The sequence below is a fragment of the Pseudorasbora parva genome, chromosome 2, assembly GCF_024679245.1.
Source record: "Pseudorasbora parva isolate DD20220531a chromosome 2, ASM2467924v1, whole genome shotgun sequence".
NCBI classification, from domain to species: domain Eukaryota; kingdom Metazoa; phylum Chordata; class Actinopteri; order Cypriniformes; family Gobionidae; genus Pseudorasbora; species Pseudorasbora parva.
In genome coordinates, this window is record NC_090173.1 from 38,558,926 (window position 1) to 38,584,467 (window position 25,542).

Below are 25,542 nucleotides of genomic sequence, written 5' to 3' on the forward strand. Positions count from 1 at the left end.
TTCAACCCAGCATGAAATGGAAATTCATGATTCAATGATATTGTGAATCATCCCTGCATGTTTTTGTTGTTGTTGTTTTTTCATTTGTAACTTAATAAAAAAAATTGTTTTAAATCAGTGTCAACTTGACCTTTACCAGTGAAACGACAGACTTCTCCTATCATTAAGGCTTAAACCATGTCATTATCTTATAATGAAATATAAGCTTTCATTTAGATCACTTTATACTCCATCCATAACTGATGGATAAGTACCACCTGTCATACTTTTTTTCCCCCCATAATCCATTTCACTCTTATTTACTCACTCCAGAAAGAGTGAAAAGATCTGATGCTACTTCTGTTACATTGCGAGTCTCATCAGAGTTTTGTTTTTGCTATGGAAAAGGCCTTTTTCATTTAGTGTTAAGAGTGTCTGAATAGGATGGTGGCAGTGATCTTTCCATCATAGTATTACTTAAGATGTCTATTACCTAACACATCTGTGTGTATCTTCCAGGTGCCGCCCCTAAGCCAGCTGCTCCTGTGGATCCCTGGGGTCTTCCCAGTGCCTCTTCCTCAGTCACTCCTCTGAAGAGCAGTGACCCCTGGGGGTCGAACCCAGCTCCTGCAGCTGCTGATCCCTGGGGCCCAATGCCTGCTACCCGCCCCAAAGCTCCTGCCACAGGTGAGCTCTTAAAACTGAAGTTCAAAAGCTAGGAAATATAACTGCATTCTTATTTTGCATTCATAGATCTTTTTAATGTCTTGTATATTGTAAAGTCAAGGCTTTCTTTATTTTTAATCCCAACCATCTCATTTCCCTCAGTTGGTAGCTTTGATCTCTTCTCCACACCAAATGGTACTTCCAGGGAGGACCTCTCTGAGTTTGATAGTCTTCGTTCCTCAGCACTGACAGGTAAATGGTGGCCACTGCTACTGCAGTTTACTATGGATGCACCGAAATCCCGGTTACTAGGAGTTTTCTGCCGAAATGGCTATTTTCGGTTTTGAGCCGAAATGGTTTTGGAGGGTCAAAATCTGTGACTGACACATGCTTTTAATTAGCGCTTCTCAGATGGCACGTTTTGAATGTGTTCATCCTTTTTTTTTCTTTTTCTGTCAGCTCTGTGGACACTAGCTCAGTATTATTGTCTTGATTTTAATTGGTAATGATATGGTATCTAAAATATTTTAGTCTGTGCTGTTTTCTTTTGATGCGCAGTGTGAAACAAAACGTCACACAATATTTCTATTTATCTCAACTTAAAAATTCTGTTGATTTTATTACGAAATTAAAAGGATAAATGTGGTTTTGCCGCTCTTTAATATGGCATGACAGATTGCAGTAGCACCTCAGTTCAAGCGGCAGCATGGCTCAAGCACACTAAAGTTGAAAGATACATTACATCTTACTGAAATGTCTCATGTAATCGCTAATTCAGTGTTTTAAAGGGGAAAGACGCCCAAAACAATGGCATTTAACATTACATTTACCTCTAGAAAGCTATTCAATGTCCATATACTTATTAGATGGCTAGAAAAAATACTTTAGAGAAGAGCATTCCTGAATCAGTTTCAGCCCAGAAATTTAATTTCGATGCAGTTAAAATAAGGGTTGTCTCTTGTTGGGAATGACATGAGGATGTGATGTATTTTGCAGGTGATGGTAGAGGAAGCTCTGCCTTGCCATCACAGACCAGCTTGTCTGTAGGCTCTGATCTGTTTGACGTACCAAGCGGCCCAACCAGAAAAACCCCAGAGTCTTTCCTGGGTCCCAACGCCGCTCTTGTCAACCTTGACTCTCTGGTCAGCAAGCCTCCCCAGCAGCCTCCAGTCTCTAACCCCTTCCTCGCTGGAGGTACTCTTCACTAAAAGCGTGTTTCTAATCTAGAAGACCACATTTACAGGGTTTATGAAAAAGTCTTCAATTTGGTTTTATAAATGTATGGTTGTAAAAAGCGTTAAATATCTTTATCTTAAATTCATGGTTGATGAAAAGTCTTTATTGTTTTGAGGTCTCATTTTGTATAAAATATAGTGTCATGTTTTGACTTAAATATGCAGCACACTGATTTAATTTGTGTGTGTGTGTGTGTGTGTATATATATATATATATATATATATATACACACATACACACACACACACACACACACACACACACACACACACATTTAATTAACATATATAATTTATTTTATTTTTTATTTTCACATTTTATTAAATGTGAGTGCTGAATATTTAAGTCAAAACAAGATTCTACAGGCTCACACTTTCAGAGCAGTTCACGATCAATGAATTCTGCACATTTATGTGTGCTTATTGATCTACTGTTGATAAATGATGGCAATGTTTACTTTTGCTATGATCTGTAATTTGTCTTTTTTTAAACATTATTGTATCAGCTAAATATAATAATGTTCGACCTATAATTCTTTTCAATTGATTTATGTACCAATATATCAATACATACTCAATTTCATGACGTAATAATTTAAACTTGCTTTTAAACTACCCGTTTTGTTAAGAAGTATTAAGTCCTTGTTGAGCAGCCTGCTTAACTAAGCAAAAGAGACTATTGATTTGTTCTAAATCGACATTTTATTTGCACAGGTCTTTAAAAGCCTTAAATTTGGATTTTGAAAGCCCTACAGATGCCCTGATATATCTTGTTTAGCATTGAGCTCACCTCAATATCCCAATGGTCTCGTTTCAGCCTCGGGAGCAGCTTCAGCTTCAGCTCCTGCACCTGCACCCGCAGCTGCAGCCCAGGTCAACCCCTTCCAGGTGAACCAGCCACAGCCGCCCACCCTCAACCAGATGAGAGTCAGTCCCATGATGGGCCTGAGTGGTCAGGGCTTCAGCAGCATTGCCCAGAGGAGCAACGAGCCTTTGCCTCTGTCTTCAATGCCCCCAGCCGGCCCCATCTCCATGGTACCCATGACCGGCATGGCACCTCTCGGGCCTGTGGGCCAGATGATGCCAGGCATGGGGATCCCAGCGTCCATGTCCATGCCCCAGCCACTCATGACCGGAGTGCTGCCGCCCACAGGCACAGCAGCACAAGCCGGCGGCACAACCAACCCCTTCTTATTGTGAAGAACATTGGCTGCCTCCCCGAAACCCACACAGATCTCACTCCCATCCCCGTTTCTATGGTATAGACAACATAGTCGGTTGTATTCCCCTAAACCGGTGTGCTATTTTGAGACTTTTGGGAGTAGCAGTGGTGTTTACAGGTTTTACACTGGCAGGTGATTACCTTCCTCTCCTGTCAGAGATTGGTACCATACAGCAATTTGGTATTCTTTTCTAAATTTACTCGAAAGAAACCATCACCAATACCGCAAGATTTTCCTCTCCCGTTCAAAGGGGTTCTGTTTTTAACTTCTTTTTTGATGGCTTACTTTTCTTATCAGAGGCTTGAAACTAGGAGTACTGGTTGGTCTTAATTTTTCTAATTTCTAGTCTTTCGAGCAGCGTGCTAGATAAAGCTAACCCTTTTAATCCAAGCAGCCTGTACGTTCTACGCAGTGCATATACACTATGTGTATTTACAGTACGCTTAAGTAGACAGTTTAGAGGACTCTCTATCAGTTTACATGGAAATGATTCTGATGTTCCAAGCAGGGATTTTGCACATGCTCTGAACTATCTTCCTTTGACTGTTTGCCCACCGTTAGTCCTTAGCGCGAGAAGCAATGGGTAACCCGTTCACCAAGACACGAGCAAAGCTAAGGACTAGGAGCGAGTGTGTGAACCGCATGTGTAAACGGTTTTAAACCGGATGCATTGAAAGATGAACTTCATACTGAAGTGGAGAGTTGTTCTTTCTTCTTTTTCTTTTTTAATGCATGACAGGGAGTTGGTTTGCATATCATAAAACGGCTCAACTTTTATACAGAAGCCTGTTTTGTACTGCTTTACAATCCCAAGATGTTGTTTATTGGGTGACTGGGTTGTTTTTAATTCAATACGGCTCACTATTTGCACGGCTCCATATTTCCACAGCTAATCGATACTAATGATTAGAATTCATCCGCTTGGCTTCTCTGTGAGTATCCAACAATCTGAAATGTGATCATTTCAGCAACGTTTCTTATTTATGTGTGCGTGTGGATGGAGCAAAGGGAAACGGGAGGAAATATGTGTTAATCGTCATCAGGTCGTAATGCATCTTACTGTTATAACCGACAGCTGTATCACTTATCATCGCTGCTTCCTAATGCAAATCTGTTCATGTACATTGGAGAAAAGTACAGCAAAGCTTGTTAACAAAATCCTCATTTCTTTATGGACAGCTAACTTCCTTATAGTGTTATAAGAGTGAGTGGAGATGCTATAGTGTGGGAGGGGTCCCATAATTGATTGACTGTTCGATTTTCTAGGGGTTTTCGTTGTTAAGCATGTGGTATAAATGTATGTTAGGGGTCATATTCATCTTTCTCCAGCTAGAAAACTGTGGTTCAATTGCATCGTTCTGTTTTCCAATAATGGCCACGGTTTTATCATTACATGAGACTTAAACTAGACGATGAATCATTTGATATCACAATTAGCAGTCCATTTAAAGCAAGAACGCCTAGACTTAGGTGTGCCTCGTGGCTACACGTTTAATTCAACCAGTTAAGCACAAGATGGCAACATCTGCCACCGAATAGTAGTTACCAAAGTGACATTTCTTGTCCTTTTTAAATGCAGAGCTGTGGTTGGTTTCTAACGGACTACACGTTTATCTCTCTTCGATTTTTTTCCCCTATTATTATTATTATCACCAATATTACTGCTTTTGTTTTCTTGGTTTCTGCTAGAGTATGGACTCTATGGTTTCTCTCATCTATGAGCTAGTGACCTCTGCTGGAAATATTGTGGTAGTACTGCCTATGTAGCAGAGCCTGGGTGTGTTATGGTCAATAATCTGCAGGCAAACTCAGGCATTTTGGGGGATGGTTATGGCTAAGACAGCTTTAAGATGTATGTAATGTGCTTTTGATGGACATGATGGTTTAAGCAGGCTCTTATCCTGCTAAAGACTTCTCTGCTAGCGAACGTCACTGTACTCGATTACGCAAACTAGTTTTGACTTTTGAATCCATACGATATCCAGCTCGTTTCGTATTGGCCATCTTGTTTAGCTGTTGCCGTGTATCACTCGTTCTTCTGTTAGTATGTATTCATTATGCATTTATTGTGGAGGACTAACCTTGTGAACATGCGTAACATTTTATTTTTCCATGTTATTGTGTCTGTATTTACCAAACTGTCTCATATTACTGGGAGCAGGCTGCTTTTTATGGATATGTGCTCAACTTGTTGGCATTATAACTGTATAATATAATTTATCATCTGTTCTATTGTAACATATTGTTGTGTACCTTATTTCTGTGTAATGGTTTTGTAGGAAAGTCACAGGAAGAGTGATTGTTTTATTGTCATCTAAACCGCAGCGAGTGATAAAGGACCTGTAGCTGCCGTGGTAAAACAAATAAATTGTATCAATGACTTTTGATCCGTCTCTTCATGCTGTCAGTAAACAAGCCAACATCACATCCTGTTATGGTGCCAGACAGTTATTTTAGTGTTATTGTGATAGCATTTTGAACCTGTTTATTTCATATTTGCTTTATTGTAATTTTATTAATTTAATGGTTTAGTTCTGTTTATTTTTGTAGTACATCCAGTTAGCAAAATGAAAATGGGAATTAGCTGGCAAATAACTGAAATGTTTGTGTGTGTATATATATATATATATATATATATATATATATATATATATATATATATATATTCAAAGCCCTACCTTACGTTATTATTAGATGTTAGACATATGAGGTATGTAGACATATTTCAGCTATTTGCCAGCTAATTCACATTTTCATTTTGCTTACTAGATTTTTAATGTCAAATTTTTTTTTTGATGGTTTAAGATGAGGTTTATGTATTTAATAGTCTTGAGCAGAGGTTAATCATAATCTGGAGTTTTTAGTCAAAAATAGGCATAGATCGGACATGCAAATTGAGGATGAGGCAAGTTATTTCGGTCAGAAATGGATGATTCTTCTAGAGAAACAAGTCAAGATCAGTTTATTTAAAAACATACAAAGCTGATTAAACAATATATCAATTATTACACCTATAAAACAGACTGACTAAAGCAAGGTACAAAAAGATCCTCAAGGTTATCAAAGCCGTTGAGATGTTCTTGCAGGTGAATGCTCTATTGATGTAGTGTCATAACCCAGCTTCTTCATGTCCTTCGTCACAATGTTGAACTGTAGTGTGACAAAACCTTGTGAGCGCACCCTTGTGACTGCAAATGGACACACCTGCATCAGTTACAGCTCAACTACACTTGATTGCAGAAGAACATTTTTTGAAGACTTGCCATGATTAGAGAGGAAACTTCTACTGCAATGCAAGGTTTCATTTTGAGGCAACAGTTAAATTAAAGTTTACCTTCTCTTCCCTCTCCTTGAGCAACAACCTTGGGATCTGTGAACTCTGGACGCCTTCCCATCAGCCAACTGAGTACAAGAAAAAACTTGTTAGATACAGAGCCATGCAAATTAAGTTTTCAGGTTACAATGTGCTTGCTGATTTGAAACTGTTGTTCACGTTTCACATTCAACTAAACAACTTTATATGAGGTGTAAATCAAAACTTAAAAACATTTCCAATTGTGGCTAAATTATTGAATAGAGATTACAAAAGGTTTTTAATACATGTAGGTGTTGCTTATTTTCTCTTGGATTGTATTGTGTTAGGTATGTCCAATGTTGTGTTCTGAACGTATTATGTACGTTCAAGTCAAATTTCCCAGAAGTAAGACTAAGTATATTTAATTCAATATCTGTTTTGAAGACAAAAGAAAAGGGCAACAGGAAATTCAATTTAAATCACAACCGTAAGCTGGTCCCAGTGTTGGGTGTAATTAATTACTAAGTAATAAGTTACTGCAATTAAATTACTTTTTCCTTGAAAAAGTAAAGTAAGGGATTACTCTTTTGTGTGTGTGTAATTTAATTAGTTACTTCACATATAATTGAACTAAAACTGTATAGACTGTAGAATAATTATATATAATAGTAGAATTAGCATCACAATTTAAAGTATCTTTAAAATGCATGTTTTTATCTATCCTATTTGTAATAGTTTGTCTAGTTAATGAGGATAATATAGTTTTATATTATGTATTTGAATTAAGAGCCGTTTCATGTCTATCCTTAAATCACTTAACTAGTTGTACTGGTTGATAGGATTATAGAAGGTAATTAGAAATAAGTAATTATTACTTTTTGGAGATAGTAATTTTTACAGTAATCTAATTACACTATCGAATATGTAACTAGTAGTATATTTTTTTTAGAGTAACTTACCCATCACTGGCTGGTGCATAGTAAAGTGGGTAATTTTAAAATGTTGCTGCTGTATGTGTGTACAAAACAGCAGTGGTTAAGTCAGAATATTGTGTGAGAAATTAGTTACAACCTTGTGAACTTCTGCAGTCTTGACGTAGACTCAGGAACAAACATAGGGATGGTCTTGGTGTGTCTGTGACAGAGAGCATTCACATGTATTGTACGTTTCAGACAAATCTCAAGCAGGCTGGGTGCTTTTGTCACACCACAATCTCAGAGTGACTCACTTTCCAGGTGTAAACGGGATATGCACAGCTCCATAACCTCTCACAACATCATTTCCAAAAGCGTCAGGGCCATACACACTAACTACGATCTGTGGCCCTGAAGAAAAAGAAAAGGTTAGAATGTGGACATATATATATATATATATATACACACACACACACACACTATATGACAGCACATCTTCAGACTAATGTTCCTCGATACAATGCAAGCATGCTATTCTGACCAAAACAAGGTTCACTTACAGCCAAATGGGTTAGTGCTTTTGAATGTGATGTCCAATGGGAAATTCCACACCAAACTCTGAGATCCTCTACCTTTTGATGTTATTTGAGAAATGCCCTCTTCCAAGCCCTAGCAAAAGACACAAACTTGCTGTTTTCGAATATATGACAATACAAATGCTTATCACGTCACTAAAAGCAGGGACGAGCTAATTTATAAAATAACTAGATTAGTACCATATAAAGATGATAATTACCGTGTAATATATGATATATTATTACTATCTATATTAAAGTTACATATTAATTGATAGATATATTACATGTTAATGCATGTTTACAAAAGCCCTGATTTCCGTTACTGAAAGAAGTAACGTTAACGTTAAAGCGGGTTGATGTCACTCACTGATGTGGGCGCCCAGTCGTGTCCATAAACAAAACAATACTTGCAGTACAGATCGTCATATTCTGGGAACTTAAAACAAAATATGACATGTAATTAATCAAATTAATCCACGTTAACAACAGGCTTCAACACTGCATCAAACACGGCTTCTATAACGTTAACTCATTGCTAACTCACATCGGCTGCTTCGATTTGCCCATTGATCATCAGGAGAAAAACAGCTGGGTTGTTTGAGGTCATCTTCACACCATTAACACCCTGGAGAACATTTAAATCACACCAAACTACCCTCGCTGCATTGAAATGTCAAGGTAGCTGTATATTAAAGAATCTCCGTTGTCAACAGGTATCTGGCTGCTATGGACGCTTTCAGTACGGCAGGGAGTAAGATCCAAAATGGCTAGACAAAACGCGTTTTTAAATTGCTATTCCACTAGGTGGTTGTCGTGGACATGAAATTGGGGCCGCGTCCGAAATTGTATATTCAATTGAGTACATACTTTTGAATAAGTAATTACTTTAGTCTCCATTAAAGGGATAGTTCAACCAAAAATTAAAATCATTTAGGCTACTCACCCTCAAATTGTTCCAAACTTGTAAGAATTTCTTTCTTCTGCTGATCACAAAAGAAGATCTTTTGAAGAATGTTTAACAAAGCAGATAGAGCAACTGTTCACTACCATAGTATTTCCCCTACTATAGTAGTCAATGGTTGCTCTATCTGCTTGGTTACAAACGTTCTTCCAAATATTTTTTTGTGTGTTTAGCCGAAGAAAGACATTCTTACAGGTTTGGAACAACCTGAGTGAGTAAATGATGACAGCATTTTCATTTTTGTGTGAACTATCCCTTTAATCTCCATTAGTAGGTCATCCAGGTACTTTTTTCCTACTCTTTTAATTCGCACATGCTACTCTTATAGTCTAGATCGGTTTTATAAAGACTTAGGCTGCATCTCAATATGCATAGGCTACTACACTATCCATCCTAAATAGTGTGATATTAGTAATATTCAATACTATTTTGAGGCAGATAGTGTCGATAGCTATGCACATTTGGATGCAGGGATACAGTTTCCTGCGTGGAAACTATGCTGCATCATAAAAATGGCATAAGCCTCCCTATAGTAAGCGAAAAACAGTAGGCCTATATGTGACAAAAGAAGTAGGCTATTTTCGAATACACAATAGGTAGAAAGTAGACCTACTACTTTCAGTGAGATTTTTGACTTAAAGGGTTAGTTCATTCAAAACTGAAAATTCTGTCAATAATTACTTACCCTATAGTGTCGTTTGACACGCGTAAGACTTTGTGAACACAGTTTAAGATATTTTATTTAGCCCGAGAGCTGTTCCTCCATTGAACGTATACGATACTGTCCCTTTCCAGAAAGGTAATAAAAACATTATCAAAGTCCATGTGAGACATCAGTTGGTTAGTTAGAATCTCTTGAAGCATTGAAAATACATTTTGGTCCAAAAATAACAAAAACTACGACTTTATTCAGCATTCTCTTCCATGTTTGTTTTCAATCCACAAACAAAAAATTTGGATCAGTGATTCGGACTTCGGATCGCTGTGATTTCAGCAGTTTGACATGCGATCCGAATCATGAATCAGTATGGTGGTTCATAACCGTTCAAATCTTTGTTTGCGGATAGAAAACAAACACGGAAGAGAAGAAAATGCTGAATAAAGTCGCAGTTTTTGTTATTTTAAAGAAATTATTCTCTTTCACTCAAGAAAATAATTTCCAGCATTAATAAACATTATACACATTCTTAGATACACTAATTATCATAGATCAAAATTATGGGAACTTAATTTGATTATTTTCCACATGAAAACTATAGTATATAGCCCTATAAAGACTAATTTAAATAACTGTTTACTCAAAGACATGTCCATGTAGGCTATTGTTTCAGTGGTTTGTCCCACTGGTCTCCTTTTCTTGTAGCAATATTTTGCACACCTTACAAAATGATAGCACTTGGATGTGGAATGTGGAAATATGTTAAATGCAACTCTTTGTTGTTTTATTTAAAAAAATAAAAAAGAAGAAAAAATGTTACCTTTAAAGGTACAAGTGGCTGTCACTGAGGTGGTACTCTAAAAGGTATATTTTTGTACCTCTAAGTCAGGGGTAGGCAAGTTCGATCCTAGTGAGCTGATGTCCTGCAGAGTTTAGCCCCAACCCTACTAAGCCACTGTTTTTTGGGCAAAATTAGATAAGGGTGAGACTTTGTATTGTTTAATAGTGTTTATTGTTTAATTATGTTGGAATAATTAGAACCATTTAAATTACTGGGTTACCATAGTGGAGAAGAGCGGAGCGATCTGTGGACTGAGACAGCACACGTCCTTAGAGAGCATTTCATACATAGTACTTGATATGTTCATTATGTATGTTTGCTGGCTAATACAATGAAAGTTTGAACAGCCTTATAAATCAGCCACACATATATACAAAAGCAAAATAAACTTGATTTGATTTAAGAGGCGGCAGGGTCTCAAGCCCCCTGTGCACTCCACTGTTGGAGCCATATAAAAATCATTTTGAGACTACTCAATTGGGTTACTTAACTTCATTCTATGGTGTTGAAGTTATGTGAACAAATTATATTTATTTAACTTAATTCATGTGAAACCGATGTATATGATTAAATCATGTAAATCCAAAAAAAAAAAATATTAAAATTTTTAGTAAGTGATGAGTTTAGTCAAACATTTTTCTTCGTGACAAGTTTGGTTTATGGCTTCTTTTGATTTGAACAGATTACATGTTTTATTAACACTAACACAAACCACAAACTCGCATAAAAAGTTAAGAGTCTAACTTCCCCAACTAAAGGAAACACTGATCACCATAATGGTGACCAAACATTTTAAATAAAACATCTAAACCTCTGTTAATTCTCAATAAGAGCTTCTATAGATGTCTTTCAGGATTGGAGCCAAACGCTGACTTGACAACAACTCACTATAGGACCGAACTTGCCTCTAAATAGAGGAAAACAATGGTATAATTGTACCCTAAGGACCAATTGTGTACTTTTAAAGGTAAAGTTATATGTTTTGTTCCCCAAGGAACAATATTGTACCTCCATTGTACCTTTTTTTTCTGAGAGTGAAGGAAACTATTTGCAGTAAAGAAGGTAACACATTGTGTTTAATTATAGTATATATAGTATAACTCATTCTTTTGGTTGCTAGCTCTGCATGTTTCTGCTAGTCTACTATCTTTCTCCTACTCTAAATATACTCTAAATTGTTATTTTCAGGGTACAAATGATAAAAGATAAAATAGCCAAAAAGGAAATGACCTGTTTTGACAGATTCTGTCCAGCATTTAATAAATAAACGTCACGCTTCCACACCAACAGGTGACAGTAAAAATTCCAACAGGCCTCATTACAGGCACCAAGACCTTGACACTGAAAAAAGACATCCATGAAATAGAACAAAAATGAAAAAAGCCTCTGAGAGGCAACATGTTACACAGAGAATCAATAGACATATCCATGGATTGAATTTAGGGATCAGTCTTTGGATTTAGTTCTACACTCCAGTAAACTCTGAGTCAAGCTTTAGACGAAGACCTGCCTGTCATTTTTTGGCCCAACAGTGTCCCAGTTTGAGCTGGCCTCGTCTGTTGCCAATTTTCCCTCTTTGGGACCAGGTCTTTGACTTTCAGTCACTATTTATAGCAATAGATGTCTGTACTACATAGAAGTCCTCTACAGGACTGTGTCTCTCTTTTTTAGACCTGAAATAAACTGACCCTCTCAGTCATTTCCGTGGGTCATGTTTTTTACTTCAATCCCAACCCGAGCGTATTGTTCTTGTCCTTTATTGGCACAACTGCTTAGTTGTGAAAACCATTTAATCTATTTCTGTTCCTCAGATCACACCAGCAGGCCTATGCGAATAGCTGTGTCCATCTGATTGACATTTTTTGTTTGGTTGACATTTGCTAGTGTCACCCTAAACAAGCACCAACTGTCCACATCATAGCAAATGTCATGGAAATGTCATGTGCCCTGGGTGGGTTTGGTTGGTGGTCTGAAAGATGATCTTGTGTTTTCTTAAAGACAAGTGATCTCCATTGTTTAGTACTAAAATAAGGAGCTTATAATAGCATGGCTCCACCCAGTTCATGGGTCAGTGACAAGTCACTTTAAAAAAGAAATGCAGTTCACACACCCAATTGCATGACTTCATCTCTTCTATGACAGTCATGTTTTTAATATCTGTAAAAAGAAAAATCATTTTGATATGAAATATTTAGAAAGGACCTCTGCAGACCCCCATGAAGAAAAAGAAGAGAATCTCATAAAATACTAGAGATGAATGAAAAGGCAAGGTTTGCTCAGGTTGCGGTGCGACTCCCAAAAAATAGTGATGTTTAAAAATAATAATTAATGGTATTTGTTAAAACGTCTAGACCTTATTAGCTTGAAACAAATCTTTAAAATTAAGACAACTACAGATGTATTTAAGGTATAAGGAAAAATCTAAATCTTATGAAATCTACATGAACACAAGGTGTACATTTCTAAAAAATGGGTAAATGTGTTTAAAAAAAATCTTTATTGTGGACACGCCTTTTCTATCATTTAATCTCAAATCTGCTTTGTCCATAGTCAAAATTTGAACTTTGTTTTAATCCAATTCAGGTTTAATCGCTCAATATATAAATTGAAGACATTAGGTTAGATCCATAATTGAGTGGGAGATACATCTTGATGCCTTTATAACTCATACATTTATAATATTGGTTAATAGAATAACTTCTATATTTTTATGTAGTGAACTTGCCATCCTGTGTATTAGTGCAGTCCCTGACCTGCATCTGAAAGTACCAGATCACTCTTTCCTGAGTGTTTCTGAAAAGCTCAGCTGAGACACAACCTGAATGTATGTCATGTAAAATTGTTATCGATTTATGTCCTTTCCTCAAAACTCCAATCATGGTCAAAAGCAGAGTGCAATTTATTATGAGGGCTAATCATTAATATGGCCTCTCCATTAGCTGGAGTGCAGCTCTGTGACAGCATAATGGCCCATATCAGACAGATGAGTGGGTCACCGTGGATCTGCATGTGTCAAATTACAGCAGCCCACTCTTGTGGCAGAGAGCAGGGATTTTGTTTTTACCACTCCCAAATTTTGCTTGCAGGATAAATCTTTCCTCTCCAGGCTTTTAGGCATTTTTTTTATTTGATGAATAATAAAATAAATAATTTTCTTTCAGGAACACATAAATGGTTTTGTCTCTGGCATTACCGTAACTGATGTTTACTGATTTTCCCGGACTGAGCTGAAGATAGACAGGAAATATAACACAGGAAGGATGAGAACTTTCACTACCATAAAAAAGGGGTCATTAAAGGTGCAGTGTGTAATATCTTTGAAGATTTATTGATATAAATGCAATATAACATACATATGTTTTCAGTGGTGAATAAAGAGCTTACATAATAAATCATTGTTGTGTTTTTGTTGTTGTTGTTGTTGTTGTTGTTGTTTTTTACCTTAGAATAAGCCATTTGTATCTCCATACACTGCAGGTGGACTTACAGGGAAATCGCCATTTTGCGTCATGTTTCTACAGTAGCCCTAAACTGACAAACTAATCTACAGAACGCTAGTCACACTGTCGCAGACAAAATCTTTGTCCTGTGTCAGCCACCGTAGCTTCTCTATATGCTTCGAAAGGGAGGGGTGAGCGGTGGACTGTTGCAATTCACAACCTCACCACTAGATGCCACTAAAATGTACACACTGCACCTTTAAGATTTTTTTTTTTTAAGTATATTTTTTATTTAGCAAGGATGCATTCAATTGATCAAAAGTGACAGTAAAAACATTTATAATGTTACAAAAGATTTATATTACAAACAAATGCTGTTCTTTTGAAGTTTTATTCATCAAAGAATCATGAAAAAAATATATCATGGTTTTTCACAAAAATATTAAGCAGCACAACTGTTTCATGATAACAAGAAATGTTTCTTGAGCATCAAATCAGCATATTATTATGATTTTCTGAAGGACCACAACAAAAATGTTCACAGTTGACAATATTACTGTTTTTACTGTATTTTATTTAGCAAAAATATTTAGCAAAAATTTAGCTTTAGTGAGCATGATAGACTTACTGTATGTTTGCTTCATTCAGTGGTTCTAAAAGGTAGACCACTTGAACAGTAAAAATAAAGGGGTTTTGTGCTTTTTTTCTGCTAGTTTTACTTTCACTCGTATAAATGTATTACTGCTGTGATATGATTACTTGATTTATTCAATTTTGAATTATTCACATGCTTTTGCAAGATAAGTAGAAGATCCAAGACAGCAGGCTCTCAGACACAATATTTGGACGTTAATGATGACATTTCCAATCATTGCTAAACTTGCAAGAGATGCAAGAGAAGTAAAATGGACTGACTATGAAAATGACCTGTCTGCCATTTAATAACACGAAGAAGGATGTTGAGTGATTTGAAGGTGAGGGAAGTTCATTTGCTGAGGATGAGGCCTCTGACTACAGATCAAATTCAACGACACATTTCTGAGTAGGCGGTCATGACCTCATTTAACTTATGTCCATTTAAACTAAAGCCTTATCTGTAAATTTATGTTCCATTCCTGATGACATTTCATTTATGTTTGGCCTACTGCCCACAAGCGCATATGACCTTAGAGTTACTTGAATAATTTGTGGGCAGTAAAAGTGACAATATATCAGCATATTGATTGGTATCTGAGCTTATCGTCAGGTCACTGGTGATCACTATATGCCATTATAGTTGGGGTGCTTTGCACTAATGTGAGGATTATAATTAAATTATATTTTATATAATATTTATATATAATACTAGTAATATTAATAATAATATTTATTAAAAAAAAATTGTTGTTAAGCAATTGTGAATATGGAGGTGTATACCAATAATCATTTGTCATTATTGAAAGCCTGCTTAAGAATAAACATCACTGCTGAAAATTGTTGATGAAACAACCAAGGCCTGTTTTCGAGATGTGTATAATATAAGAAATGGTTGGCAGATTCCCATAGGCGATGAAATCTATATTTCAGGAACTGCAGAGGCTACACCGAACACGGCCTGCCTACTTTGAAGCCCGGTTTCGAGGGAAAGTCCGCTTTGAGGCTGCAGTTGTTTTTGCTGGATTTTTCTCTGCTCTCAGACAGGTCTCTTCTTTATTCCCGTTCTGAACACTGTGTACACTGCGCTAACCCCTCTTAAGCATCCTACAGTGAAGTGCTGGCATGAGATGGAGTTTGTGAGACTCCCAAACAGACCACACTGTCCTGCAGCATTTTGGCTTTGTTAGATAAGACCTCTGAAGAGAATCTAAAAAAGAATTTGAATCACTGCAACCTTTATCTGAATTGCGAGCTCTGGTTTCGTAAAGAACCGGACCGTTTACTGTACTGTGGCGGCAGTGTGCATTGTTTTGCCTAGCCTACATGAGCTCTATCTGCTCTGCTCTGCTCTCACAGCAATAATGCTTTCAGCGTAGACATACTTCCCTGGTGAAAACAAACACTGTCAGCATCTATCCCTCTCCTCCTCTTTTCCACACCTCACACTGTTTCTGAAAAGCCATTGCAAACAAATCCATCTCTCCCTCAGTGTTTATCTCCTCGTAGTACCTGGACTCAGCTGCGGCTCATTCCTTTCGCGGTGGTGTTTACAACAGTGGCTTTAATGTATTTCTTTTATTGTTGAAGCACGCTCACTATAACAGTTCTATTGAAGATCCATGAAAAAGAGTGTGTAGCTACCAGCAGCATTAAAAACAGCATTGAATAAAGATAAAAATTTAACAACGGGGGAGATTTTACTGTAAGAGTAGCTAAATGCCTTTGTGAAAATCCAAAGAAACGAAGCTAGCCACATAAATGATCCCATCTCAATTTTACACAACTCAATCCAAGACACACGCCGTTCCAAATAAAACAATCGCTTCTGAGGGAACAATCTCATTGGCCTTGAAATGAAAGCGACTGGAATCCTTCTGAAAAAATTGAATTTGCAAGCGGAATGGTTGCATAACAGGTCCGTTTCATATCATACAGACAGTATAACAGGGTCAAAGCTTTGACACGTCCAGATCCCAGTAGAAAAGAACATGGAGGCAGGTGAGTCTAGAGGAAGGGGTGGGAGTTTTGATGCCGGAGTTTTGATTGAAGTCTGCTGTATGACTCATGTGACTATTATTTCAAAGATTTCATTCACAGTTGTATATTCGCTGAGTGTGATGAAGAGAGTTGGAGGCTGCCAAGCTGCAGTGCCTGGGCCGTGTGAAAAGGTATTGCAGTTGACAAAGGAAATCAATCTCTGTCCCTTGTAGATGTCTTAACTCACATGAAATGAAAAGCCTGTTTTTTCTCGTTCTCTTCATTTCTTTCAGTAAAACCTGGTGACCTTGGTAATCTGTTAAAGTGATAGTTCACCCAAAAATGAAATTCTGTAATGATTTGCTCACCCTCAAATCAGTATGACTTCCTTGCTTCTGTTTAACACTAATGCACACAAAAACAGGCTAAAGTCAGAGGACCCATTTTTCATAGAACTGTCGCTGGGACGTTACCCTTTAAAAAGGCTCTAATGTGTACCATTTAGGTACTAGAATGTACACCAGTATGTTCCTTTGAGGTACTCTTATGCACTCTTTGAATATACCTTTTGAAATTGTACCACCCCAGTGACAGCGTTTTAACTTTTTGTTCCTGAGAGTGTGAGATTATGGAAACTACGACTATCGAGTGTTGTCTCGTGTCCCGTATTTCATTTTTCTTATGTATAAGTGCATCTTACGTTTATTCAAAGAGCATTAAACCTTGCTCCGTACTTTCAACAGAGAGACAATAGAATCTCTCAAAAGATGAACTGAAGTATTTTTTGCTTGGAATGACATGAAAGATTTGATGGCAGAATTTGTGGGTGAACTATTCCTTTAATATCTATGTTTAGCAACCCATTCACTGATGGAATTATGCAAATGAGGTAATGACAGAAACACATCCCCATGTGGTACAATTTCTGATCTTGAGGGTTTGTTCTGAGCGTGAGGTTGCAAATCTATAATTAGCTAAATTGGCATATAAAAAGAGGCATGTTTGTGTTGAAAAAAATTACGTAATTACTTAACAAATAATTGACAATTACTTAATTTAAATATTAAAGGTGTACTATGAAGTACTTTTGCAGTAAAATATCCAAAAACCACTAGGCCAGTGTTATATATTTTGTTCAATTGGGTACTTACAATATCCCAAATGTTTCCAACTATTTGCAAATTGTGAGAAAATTGCTATTTTAACCAATGAACCTGGACGTTTCAGCAGAGCGTTTGAGGGAGTCGCCTGTCAATTGCGTCATATCTGCGCTACCCTCGGTTTTATTCTGCAGAAGTGCCTTTCTCTTAGTAGTGTGAACATGTCACAGCAGCGCCGAGCGAACGCACAGAGTAATGTCAATTATGTTTTGTTTTATATTTGAGTGTCATTTTGTTACAGCAAAGAAAAAGGCTGAAGCCGACTATGTAAAACGATGAATTTCAGAAGTCTTTAGAATCATGTAAAAACCTTTGACAAGCTGCACCGAACAAACACAAAAGTTTGTAATCCTATTAAGACTAGCTAATTATTATTCATTACCTAATTAGTATTCATGAGTTAAGCTAATAAAGGTTGTAATGTCACCTTTCAAATCTTTTTCTTACTTTCTCTAACAGTTCAGTGAATTAGCCCCCCAAGGCTTTTTCTTGTCTTCTTGCATTATAACAGGAAGTGAAGCTAAAGTGCACTGAAACCATTGATTCACATCTGTTAATGTTGTGGTTTGGGAGAAAAAAAAAAACATGCCTGATGTGTATGTCTTTGTTAGATCTTAAGGTCCTCTCATGGGAAGAGCGAACAACTGTGACAAACCATACTTGCCTGCTGTCTTCGCCACTTTCTCTGATGCATATTTCAGGTGGGATTTAAGCGACGCTTCCAATATTCGAGATTCATATAAATAGTCGCTGATCTTAAGGGTACAGAGATTTAAAACGCCCGTGTGATCGCTGATCTAGAGCGCCAGTGTTTTCATAGCGCCAGGTTCCATTACAGAGAGGATGTTAATGCTTTCATACAGAACCATCTTGTTGCATAGCAACTAACTTATCAGACTACCCCCAACCTCCCCCTCCCATGCTAGTTCAACTACAACTTGAAAAAAAATCTTTACCAAGAGCTTTTCTTTAAAGAGAAGAATTGAATGCTATTTGCTACACGAATTTCAGTGGGAAAGAAAATAAATGTTGGTTGAACTCAGCAATGGCTTTTTCCCCACTGAATCCATCAGAGCCCACTTCAAAGCATTTCACAAGAAAAGCCAATGAGCGTGTGCGCAGGCTACCTCTGTGGTACAGAAAGACGGAGAGGATCAACCATTTCAAACTGTAGCTGATAAGAAACAATATTTCTCTTTTTGCCGTGACCCAGAGGTAAACTGATATTTAAAAAAAAAAATCCAGATATGTATTCACTTTGCTCTTGCTGAGATTCTCAGAGGAACCTCAGCGCTATGAATTCTGCATGTTGGGATAATCAGTGTTGCTCTGTCATACTCCTTTCCTCCCCCTCCATGGCCTAATTTGGAAATATATCCTCTGCACTCTACCTTCATTTTCTAAGCAACTGCAGTACACCAGCACATCGTATGTAAATACGGTTCTTGTTGAGCTTCAGGTCTACAGGGGTTAGGCTTCTCTTGTTTGTGTAGTGTACTGCAACTCTGCACCACTCTAATTGCTGTTTTAAATCAGCCGAGGCATTTGTACCGTTCACCTCCTTTTGGCAAACCGGTTTTGTTACTCAGTCCAGCGTGTTCAGGAATGGAAAGAAGAAAAATTCCTCCCTGCCAAGTGAAATACAGCAGTGTGATCGGATGAACGTCTTGCTTTTAACCTCCAAATACAGTTCCAAAGTGGAGTAAAGACAGAGTGCTTTCCTAAGAGTTGTGTATTGCTTCAAGGGCATGGTGTAGTGGTTAAAGCTCTGCGTTCAAAACCCACAAGGGACAATCGGTGAAATTATCATCATGTGCCATTGAGCAAGACACCCAGGTTGCTCCAGGGCGACTGTCCTTGTGACTGAGGATAATTTGTCAAGTCAAGTTCTTCATTTTTCAGGTTCACTGGTTCATTGTACAGTGCAGTTCTTGCGTTTCCCCCACACCGGAAAGGCATAAATAGAAACACATACAGAAGATAAGTGGAATGACAAAAAAATGACATGTAAACCAATATGTAAATCAAATCTTAAAGGGTACATAACACACAAAGTTTCTGCCAATCTCATGTTGGGGGGGGGGGGGGTGAAACATTCAGTTTCAGTCAATCTCATGTCAATCTTGAGTACCTATAGAATAGTATTGCATCCTTCATATCTCCGAAAAGTCTTTAGTTTTATTATAGTTATAAAAGAAAGATAGGCTGTGACGAGTCTTTCCAGAAAAAAACGAGCGCCTGGGGGCGTATCGTGTGGGCGGAGCTAAAGAATGACGATCGCTCACAAAGTGGTGACGTCCTCAAGCGTGGAGAAACCCAATGGCTATCGATCAGATTCAGCTAATACAGATATGATCCAGAATCAGAATCGGAGGCTGAAATAAATTGAACAGGAGAAACAGCAACAGCAGGACGTCCGTCTCTGTGGTATGTACTGTATTTAGTGGACTGTCAACATTTGTGTGTGTTTACTCACAGTTTATGAGGAAATGATTCGGTTTATGGACTATTGTATGCGACTAAACCTTAGCCGTAGCAAGCAAACCGGTTTTGCACGTCAGACCAGTTTAACGTTATACATAAAACAACAATGGAGTAACGTTAGCGCATTTGAATGACGAAGCACACGATCGTGTCGTTTACTGATGTTTACGCGCGCACGCGCGCACATTCTACCGGGAGAAGAGCCCGTACGGCCCATACAAGGACCTTCCGCTCTATCGACGTCAAGCCAACCCATACTCGAAAAAAACTCTCTGAAACTTGTGAGAAACCGGAAGGAGAATTTTTGACACAGAAATACTCCATCAAACGTCCAACATTAGTTTTTGAACCCCCTCCCCCCCCTCCCCCCAAAAAAGAAAGAAAAGGTTATGAATCAGCTTATTCGGTTTATCAGCATATTATGATTCGGACCTGAAATCACGTGACATTGCCGATCTGAAACATTAATCAATACGGTGATTCATAACCTTTTGAATCTTTATTTGAGGTTTGAAAACAAACAGGGAAGACAATGCTGAATAAAGTCATAGTTTTTGTTATTTTTGGACCAAAATGTATTTTCGATGCTTCATGCCATGTGTGAGCTAAAGAGTCACAAGCACACACACACACAAACATCATCACATTATCTCTGGATAACCTTCAGTTCACTATACGTTTGTGTAGTTTTCTTCATATGCACTTATGCACCGATTGCCAACAAAACAGAAATTTGATGCCGTTTCACTCACCGCACTCATGACCGGGAACAAACAAACACACTTGCAGAACTCCATTGCTGCTCCGGAAAAACAAACTGCATCCACTGTTCCCTTAACGCTGGATTATTTGGAAAGCTGAACAAGTTTATCTTTATCTCACAACCACAAACACACTTATTTAGTGACATTGTTGATTTTGTGGTCTAAAAACAAAATGACAGCGCTGCCGATGGCTTCTGTTACCAGAACGAAGCAAGTTGATGGCCGTGCTTTTGCTTTTGCTCTGGTTGATGTGTGCACATGCTCATCCGGGAGAAGTGCCCAGACAAGGAATTCCACCCTTAATAAAGTAATACAGAGTCATACTCAAACAGAAACACTCCTTCATCCTTTTTTTTTTTTTTTTTTGGCCATGTTTAGCATGATAATCCAATTATTTAACAGTGTAAAGAAATCAGAGTGCATGAAATAGCATTAGACCCCACCTCCTTTAATATTTAAGGTTCGAATAAACAAATTTCAGATTCTGAAACTGAATTGTGTTCATTCGGATTGACTGACTGAAATGTGTGCAAGGAGATTTTTAGTCACCATGAAATCAAAATATATAGTTGGGGGTTTTTTTCATGAAAAATGTATTATAATTTATTTATATATGCACATCATTATTTTTTATTAAAATTCATGTGCCCTCATAATTTTCATAATCAAAATAACTTGCCTCCCTCTTGAAGCGACATATCTTTTCTTCTCTGTTTACTTGCGCGATGGCAGGACAACGTGTCACTGACATGACATCACAGCAATAGAAAACCACAACCATCCAATCAATTCCAGATGGACAAAACAAAGTCCCATCCTACATTTTTTCATGTTCGAGAAAACATTTCACTTGGATATTCATCATAATGAATGTGAGGGTGCAATATAAAAATTTTGTGTTGAATTGTGTGCTGTGCAAAATATACAGTCCTTGTAGTTCAACAGTAAGAAACTATGTTCGCTTACTCTTCAAACTGCAACAATAAAATCTTGAGCTGAATGTTAAATTAGTAATTATTACAGCATTAGGTCTGTGTAAGGCTTAAGTGCTAGTTATGGACAAAGACTGATTGGTAATAGACTTAATTATGGTGAACTCAATACAAGGTCATACCTCGGAGCAGAAATGGACATTTCTACCCAATCAAATCCTCCCCCACCCAGGATACACACATCCTCCACAGCACAGCTTTAACTGAGCATGACAAGTACATAGCAGTGCCAGCGAGTCTGATCCTCTCACGCTATCAGTTATTCCTAATGCTTGGGTATAAATATGCAGGTGTTGTCATTTCCCTCTTCCTTGTCAGTTAAATGATCCTCTAATCCAGATGGAAGTGATGTTGTGTAATATATTTTGTGCATGTGACTCCATTCATTTGCATTATTTATTTCAGAAGTGAGACGTGTGATAGCAGTGTACTACCACACCAACAGTGCCTCTAGTTTCAGTGTGCCGTGCCCAGGATCCTCACCGTCTGGCTTCCAGCCTTTGGCTATCTCCAAGCACCACTGACTGTGCGTGTCATATTATGTAAGGTCACAGCATAGAACAGAAAGCACAGTGACACTGGCTGTAATAATCATTTTACGATTGGCTTTTTAACACGTCTGTGCGTAAATAAAATGGACTTAATCCAAATGTACGCAGCATGCTCTACTTTCTGACAGGTCTTCTGTACAAATGATTTATGCATACACAGCTAACATACTCAAAGTGGCAGTTTCACTTTGAGTGCTTACAGCCTCATGAATAAAAGACGGTTTGTTGTTGGGATACTAACCCAGGGTTTGTACGTGACCTTAACTAAAAGAACTAAAAGCTGGAAATCCTCAAACCGTCCTCCCTGCATCATTTGATATCAGCTCAGCACCCATACTGGTCATTGTACTTATTTGGGTAATGGAAATGAAGTAAAATTGACATTTGCTCACTCAAGATATTGACAACATGTTATATGTAAAGTTACGATTATAAGGAAGAGGCTCACAGTGTCTGTCAACTGTTATCTTCTCTAGAGATGATGCTGATAATGATGATGATGATGATTTTATCATCATCATCTCCACAGAAGATAACTGAGAAATGTCACAAAAAAAGTTCATATATAAAAATGATTTTGTATGATATATGCGGCAAACAGACAGCAATTTAGATACTAATTCACTGGAAATCAAAAGGGGGTGAGGCCATGTTGAGAAGAGGAAGAGTTGTTGTAGTAGAGCTCATTTGGGAGTCTGCTTAATCTGTCTCATCTGTCTATTGAAATAGAATACGTAACACAAATGCAATAGCATGTCTTAAAAGCATGATGACAACATAAGTTAGAACCGTAATTAAACCAAACTATACCCGTTCTATCTTCATGCAGCATAAATTCTTACAACATCTTACAACAGTTCCCACATGAGCGATTTATAAATTATCTTGACAGAATATGTTAATCAATGACTTGAAGATAATTAAAGGGTTACTTCAGCAATTGAGCATATGACTTTGTATCAGTAAAAACCCGGGAGTATATTCGAATGAATGGGGTGGGGTCGCACTCACAGCACTCGGCTCGGGCAGCTGCGAACATAATGCCTTCTGTAAACGGAGCGGCAGAGTGAGAGCATAGTGAGTGTTTCAACTTCTCAAATGAATACCTATGAAAGTTAAGCTCCCAAAGGCATGAACTGAAAATGCACCAGATTGAACACGTGCTGTGAATGTATGCCGCTGCCGGGCTTACCTCAGCTCTCGTTATCGTAATCTGACTCCTGCTACATTTGTGCCGTGACTCTCGTTCGGCTCACATTATATTGAACAGACAAGTTCAGTTTTTAATTGTAGTGTCTGTTCGATAACTGAACTGAATTTATGAAGATGAACGCGGTGGTGGGAAAGTAAAAGTGATTCAGTAGCGTTGGCATTGAGAGTGGCCTCATTGGGCAGCGAAGCAAGTGCATTCTGGGAATTGTTGTCTTTCACCCCCATGAGACAAAAATACATTTTCAAAAATAATTTCACATTTCTACTACATTAATGACCCAGTTTAAATACAAAGCTTAATGCTAAATCACTGAAGTAACCTTTTAACTCAGCATCAGCTACATAAATTCATCAACTAACCATTCAGAAACGTCCTTTTGCACTCTACATGTTGTCACTTCTTTGTGAGTCTCTCCATCATTGTCTAAGTCTTGTTTTGAACTCTGGTTAGAACATGAAGGCTGAACAGTTTCTGACATTTTGAGTGCATGTCTGCGTGAGTTAATCGGAGCTGCTAACATGAGCTCTTGAAGCTCCGCCCTCTTCCTGAAAGGGGGCTGGGAGCACCAGCTCATTTGATTTAATGGGACACAAAAACCATCAAAAAGTAACAATTACTTAACATGCTATAAAAATGATATTGAGCTAAAACTTCACATACACACTCGGGACATTAGACTTCTCTAACATTGTTGTAAAAATGGGCATAATTTTCATTGTAAAGTAATGACTTTACAAGACCAGGCCTTTATTAACCCAAAATTGCACGAGAGCTGTGAATTAATTAATTGTTTTGTGAATTAATTGATAATTTGAGTTTTTCTTTAAAAAAAAAAAAAAAAAAAAAACTTACAAAAACAACAAAATACTCTTTATTTCTTAATTAATCAGTTGATCCAGTTTGCAAAACTGGCCTGAATGACTTATTCCAGTGTTATTTTTGTATTAATTACAATATTTTTTTATCTGTTATTATTATTTTCATATATACAGTATTATCTTCTGTTTTGATTCTATTCTGTTTTAGGTTTAATAATTTTAGTGCTTCAACAGTTCAGCAACTTTTTTTTCTTTTTTTTCATCCAATATTTCATGGTGTACTTGTTTTTTTAACAATAGCAACACAGATTCGTTGTGGATTTATCTGATTCACAGCAGTTCACAGCTCACTGAAGAGGATGCTTTTCAATTTTCTTAAAATTTGGTCTGTTAATTACGCGCAAATACTGTACAACTTTAGAAGGCTTGGAACACAGTGCAGAAGTCACATGGACCACTTTTATGCACTTGTGTCCGTTTTGATGCTTAAACACCTTAGTTCCTACAGCAGGATACAGGCCAACGACAATTCTACTTTTGAAAGGCATATAGTTTAGGTGGGTGAACTATTCCTATTCCCTGAAGTTGCGGTCACATTTACCAATTCTCACTGAAATGTATTGACCAAAATCCAGTCATTAACAAATGTATATTTAGCAATGGGATAATGTTGGTCATACAAATATGCAGTGTTGACCATCAGAAAGCAGCTTGGTTTCTGTGTGAGCTACACAATTGAAATGTCACAGTAATTTTGCTAATGTGAGATGCACTTCTGAAATAAGAAAATCACCCAAATGTCCTCTCTGTATCACTGATAAAGCATCCAGTCAATAAGTTCTTAAAAACAGTTACTGAAAAAGGAATAATATTGATGTTTGGTCCCTGAAGAGATTGCAAACATTACAACTGTAATGTCCCATAGGGAGGTGGGTGACAACGTATCTGTCAACTCTTGTCATCTGTGATAATGGGGAAATCTAATTAAGGTCTATTGAACACCATCTGCTCTTCTGAGCTCCATTCGGTGAGGTTTTGTAGCAGCAGAGATCCTCTAGTATGGTACAAATAAGGGAGGGAGAGGTGGTGTTAACAGGGCCCTGTGTTTCACGAGCCTCTAACCCCAGCACACCCACGCACTGTCTTCTCATATCTGA

The 25,542-nt window shown here is 37.6% G+C and overlaps 2 protein-coding genes across 4 annotated transcripts in view; one reads left to right on the top strand and one right to left on the bottom strand.

The window, feature by feature from the left end:
• The window catches only part of epn2 (epsin 2), a 31,041-nt gene extending 25,553 nt beyond the window's left edge, over positions 1 to 5,488 (top strand). For both annotated transcript variants that reach the window (XM_067419490.1, XM_067419481.1), the window contains exons 6-9: positions 499 to 666; positions 808 to 897; positions 1,642 to 1,839; positions 2,698 to 5,488. In XM_067419490.1, the coding sequence (XP_067275591.1) occupies positions 499 to 666; positions 808 to 897; positions 1,642 to 1,839; positions 2,698 to 3,080 (839 nt within the window). In that variant the 3' untranslated portion in view covers positions 3,081 to 5,488. The remainder of the gene's footprint in view (positions 1 to 498; positions 667 to 807; positions 898 to 1,641; positions 1,840 to 2,697) is intronic.
• A 562-nt stretch (positions 5,489 to 6,050) lies between these two features.
• b9d1 (B9 protein domain 1) lies at positions 6,051 to 8,647 on the bottom strand. Of its 2 annotated transcripts, none has more exons than XM_067428974.1 (7): positions 8,435 to 8,647; positions 8,258 to 8,326; positions 7,873 to 7,981; positions 7,627 to 7,723; positions 7,470 to 7,532; positions 6,438 to 6,505; positions 6,051 to 6,253 (listed from the first exon to the last, which is right to left on the bottom strand). In XM_067428974.1, the coding sequence occupies exons 1-7, from the start codon at positions 8,495 to 8,497 to the stop codon at positions 6,213 to 6,215; spliced, it is 510 nt and encodes a 169-aa protein (XP_067285075.1). In that variant the 5' UTR covers positions 8,498 to 8,647; the 3' UTR covers positions 6,051 to 6,212. The 2 variants fall into 2 exon arrangements, with proteins under 2 accessions (XP_067285075.1, XP_067285074.1); XM_067428973.1 differs by having other exon boundaries at positions 6,051 to 6,291.
• Between the last annotated feature and the right edge of the window lie 16,895 nt (positions 8,648 to 25,542).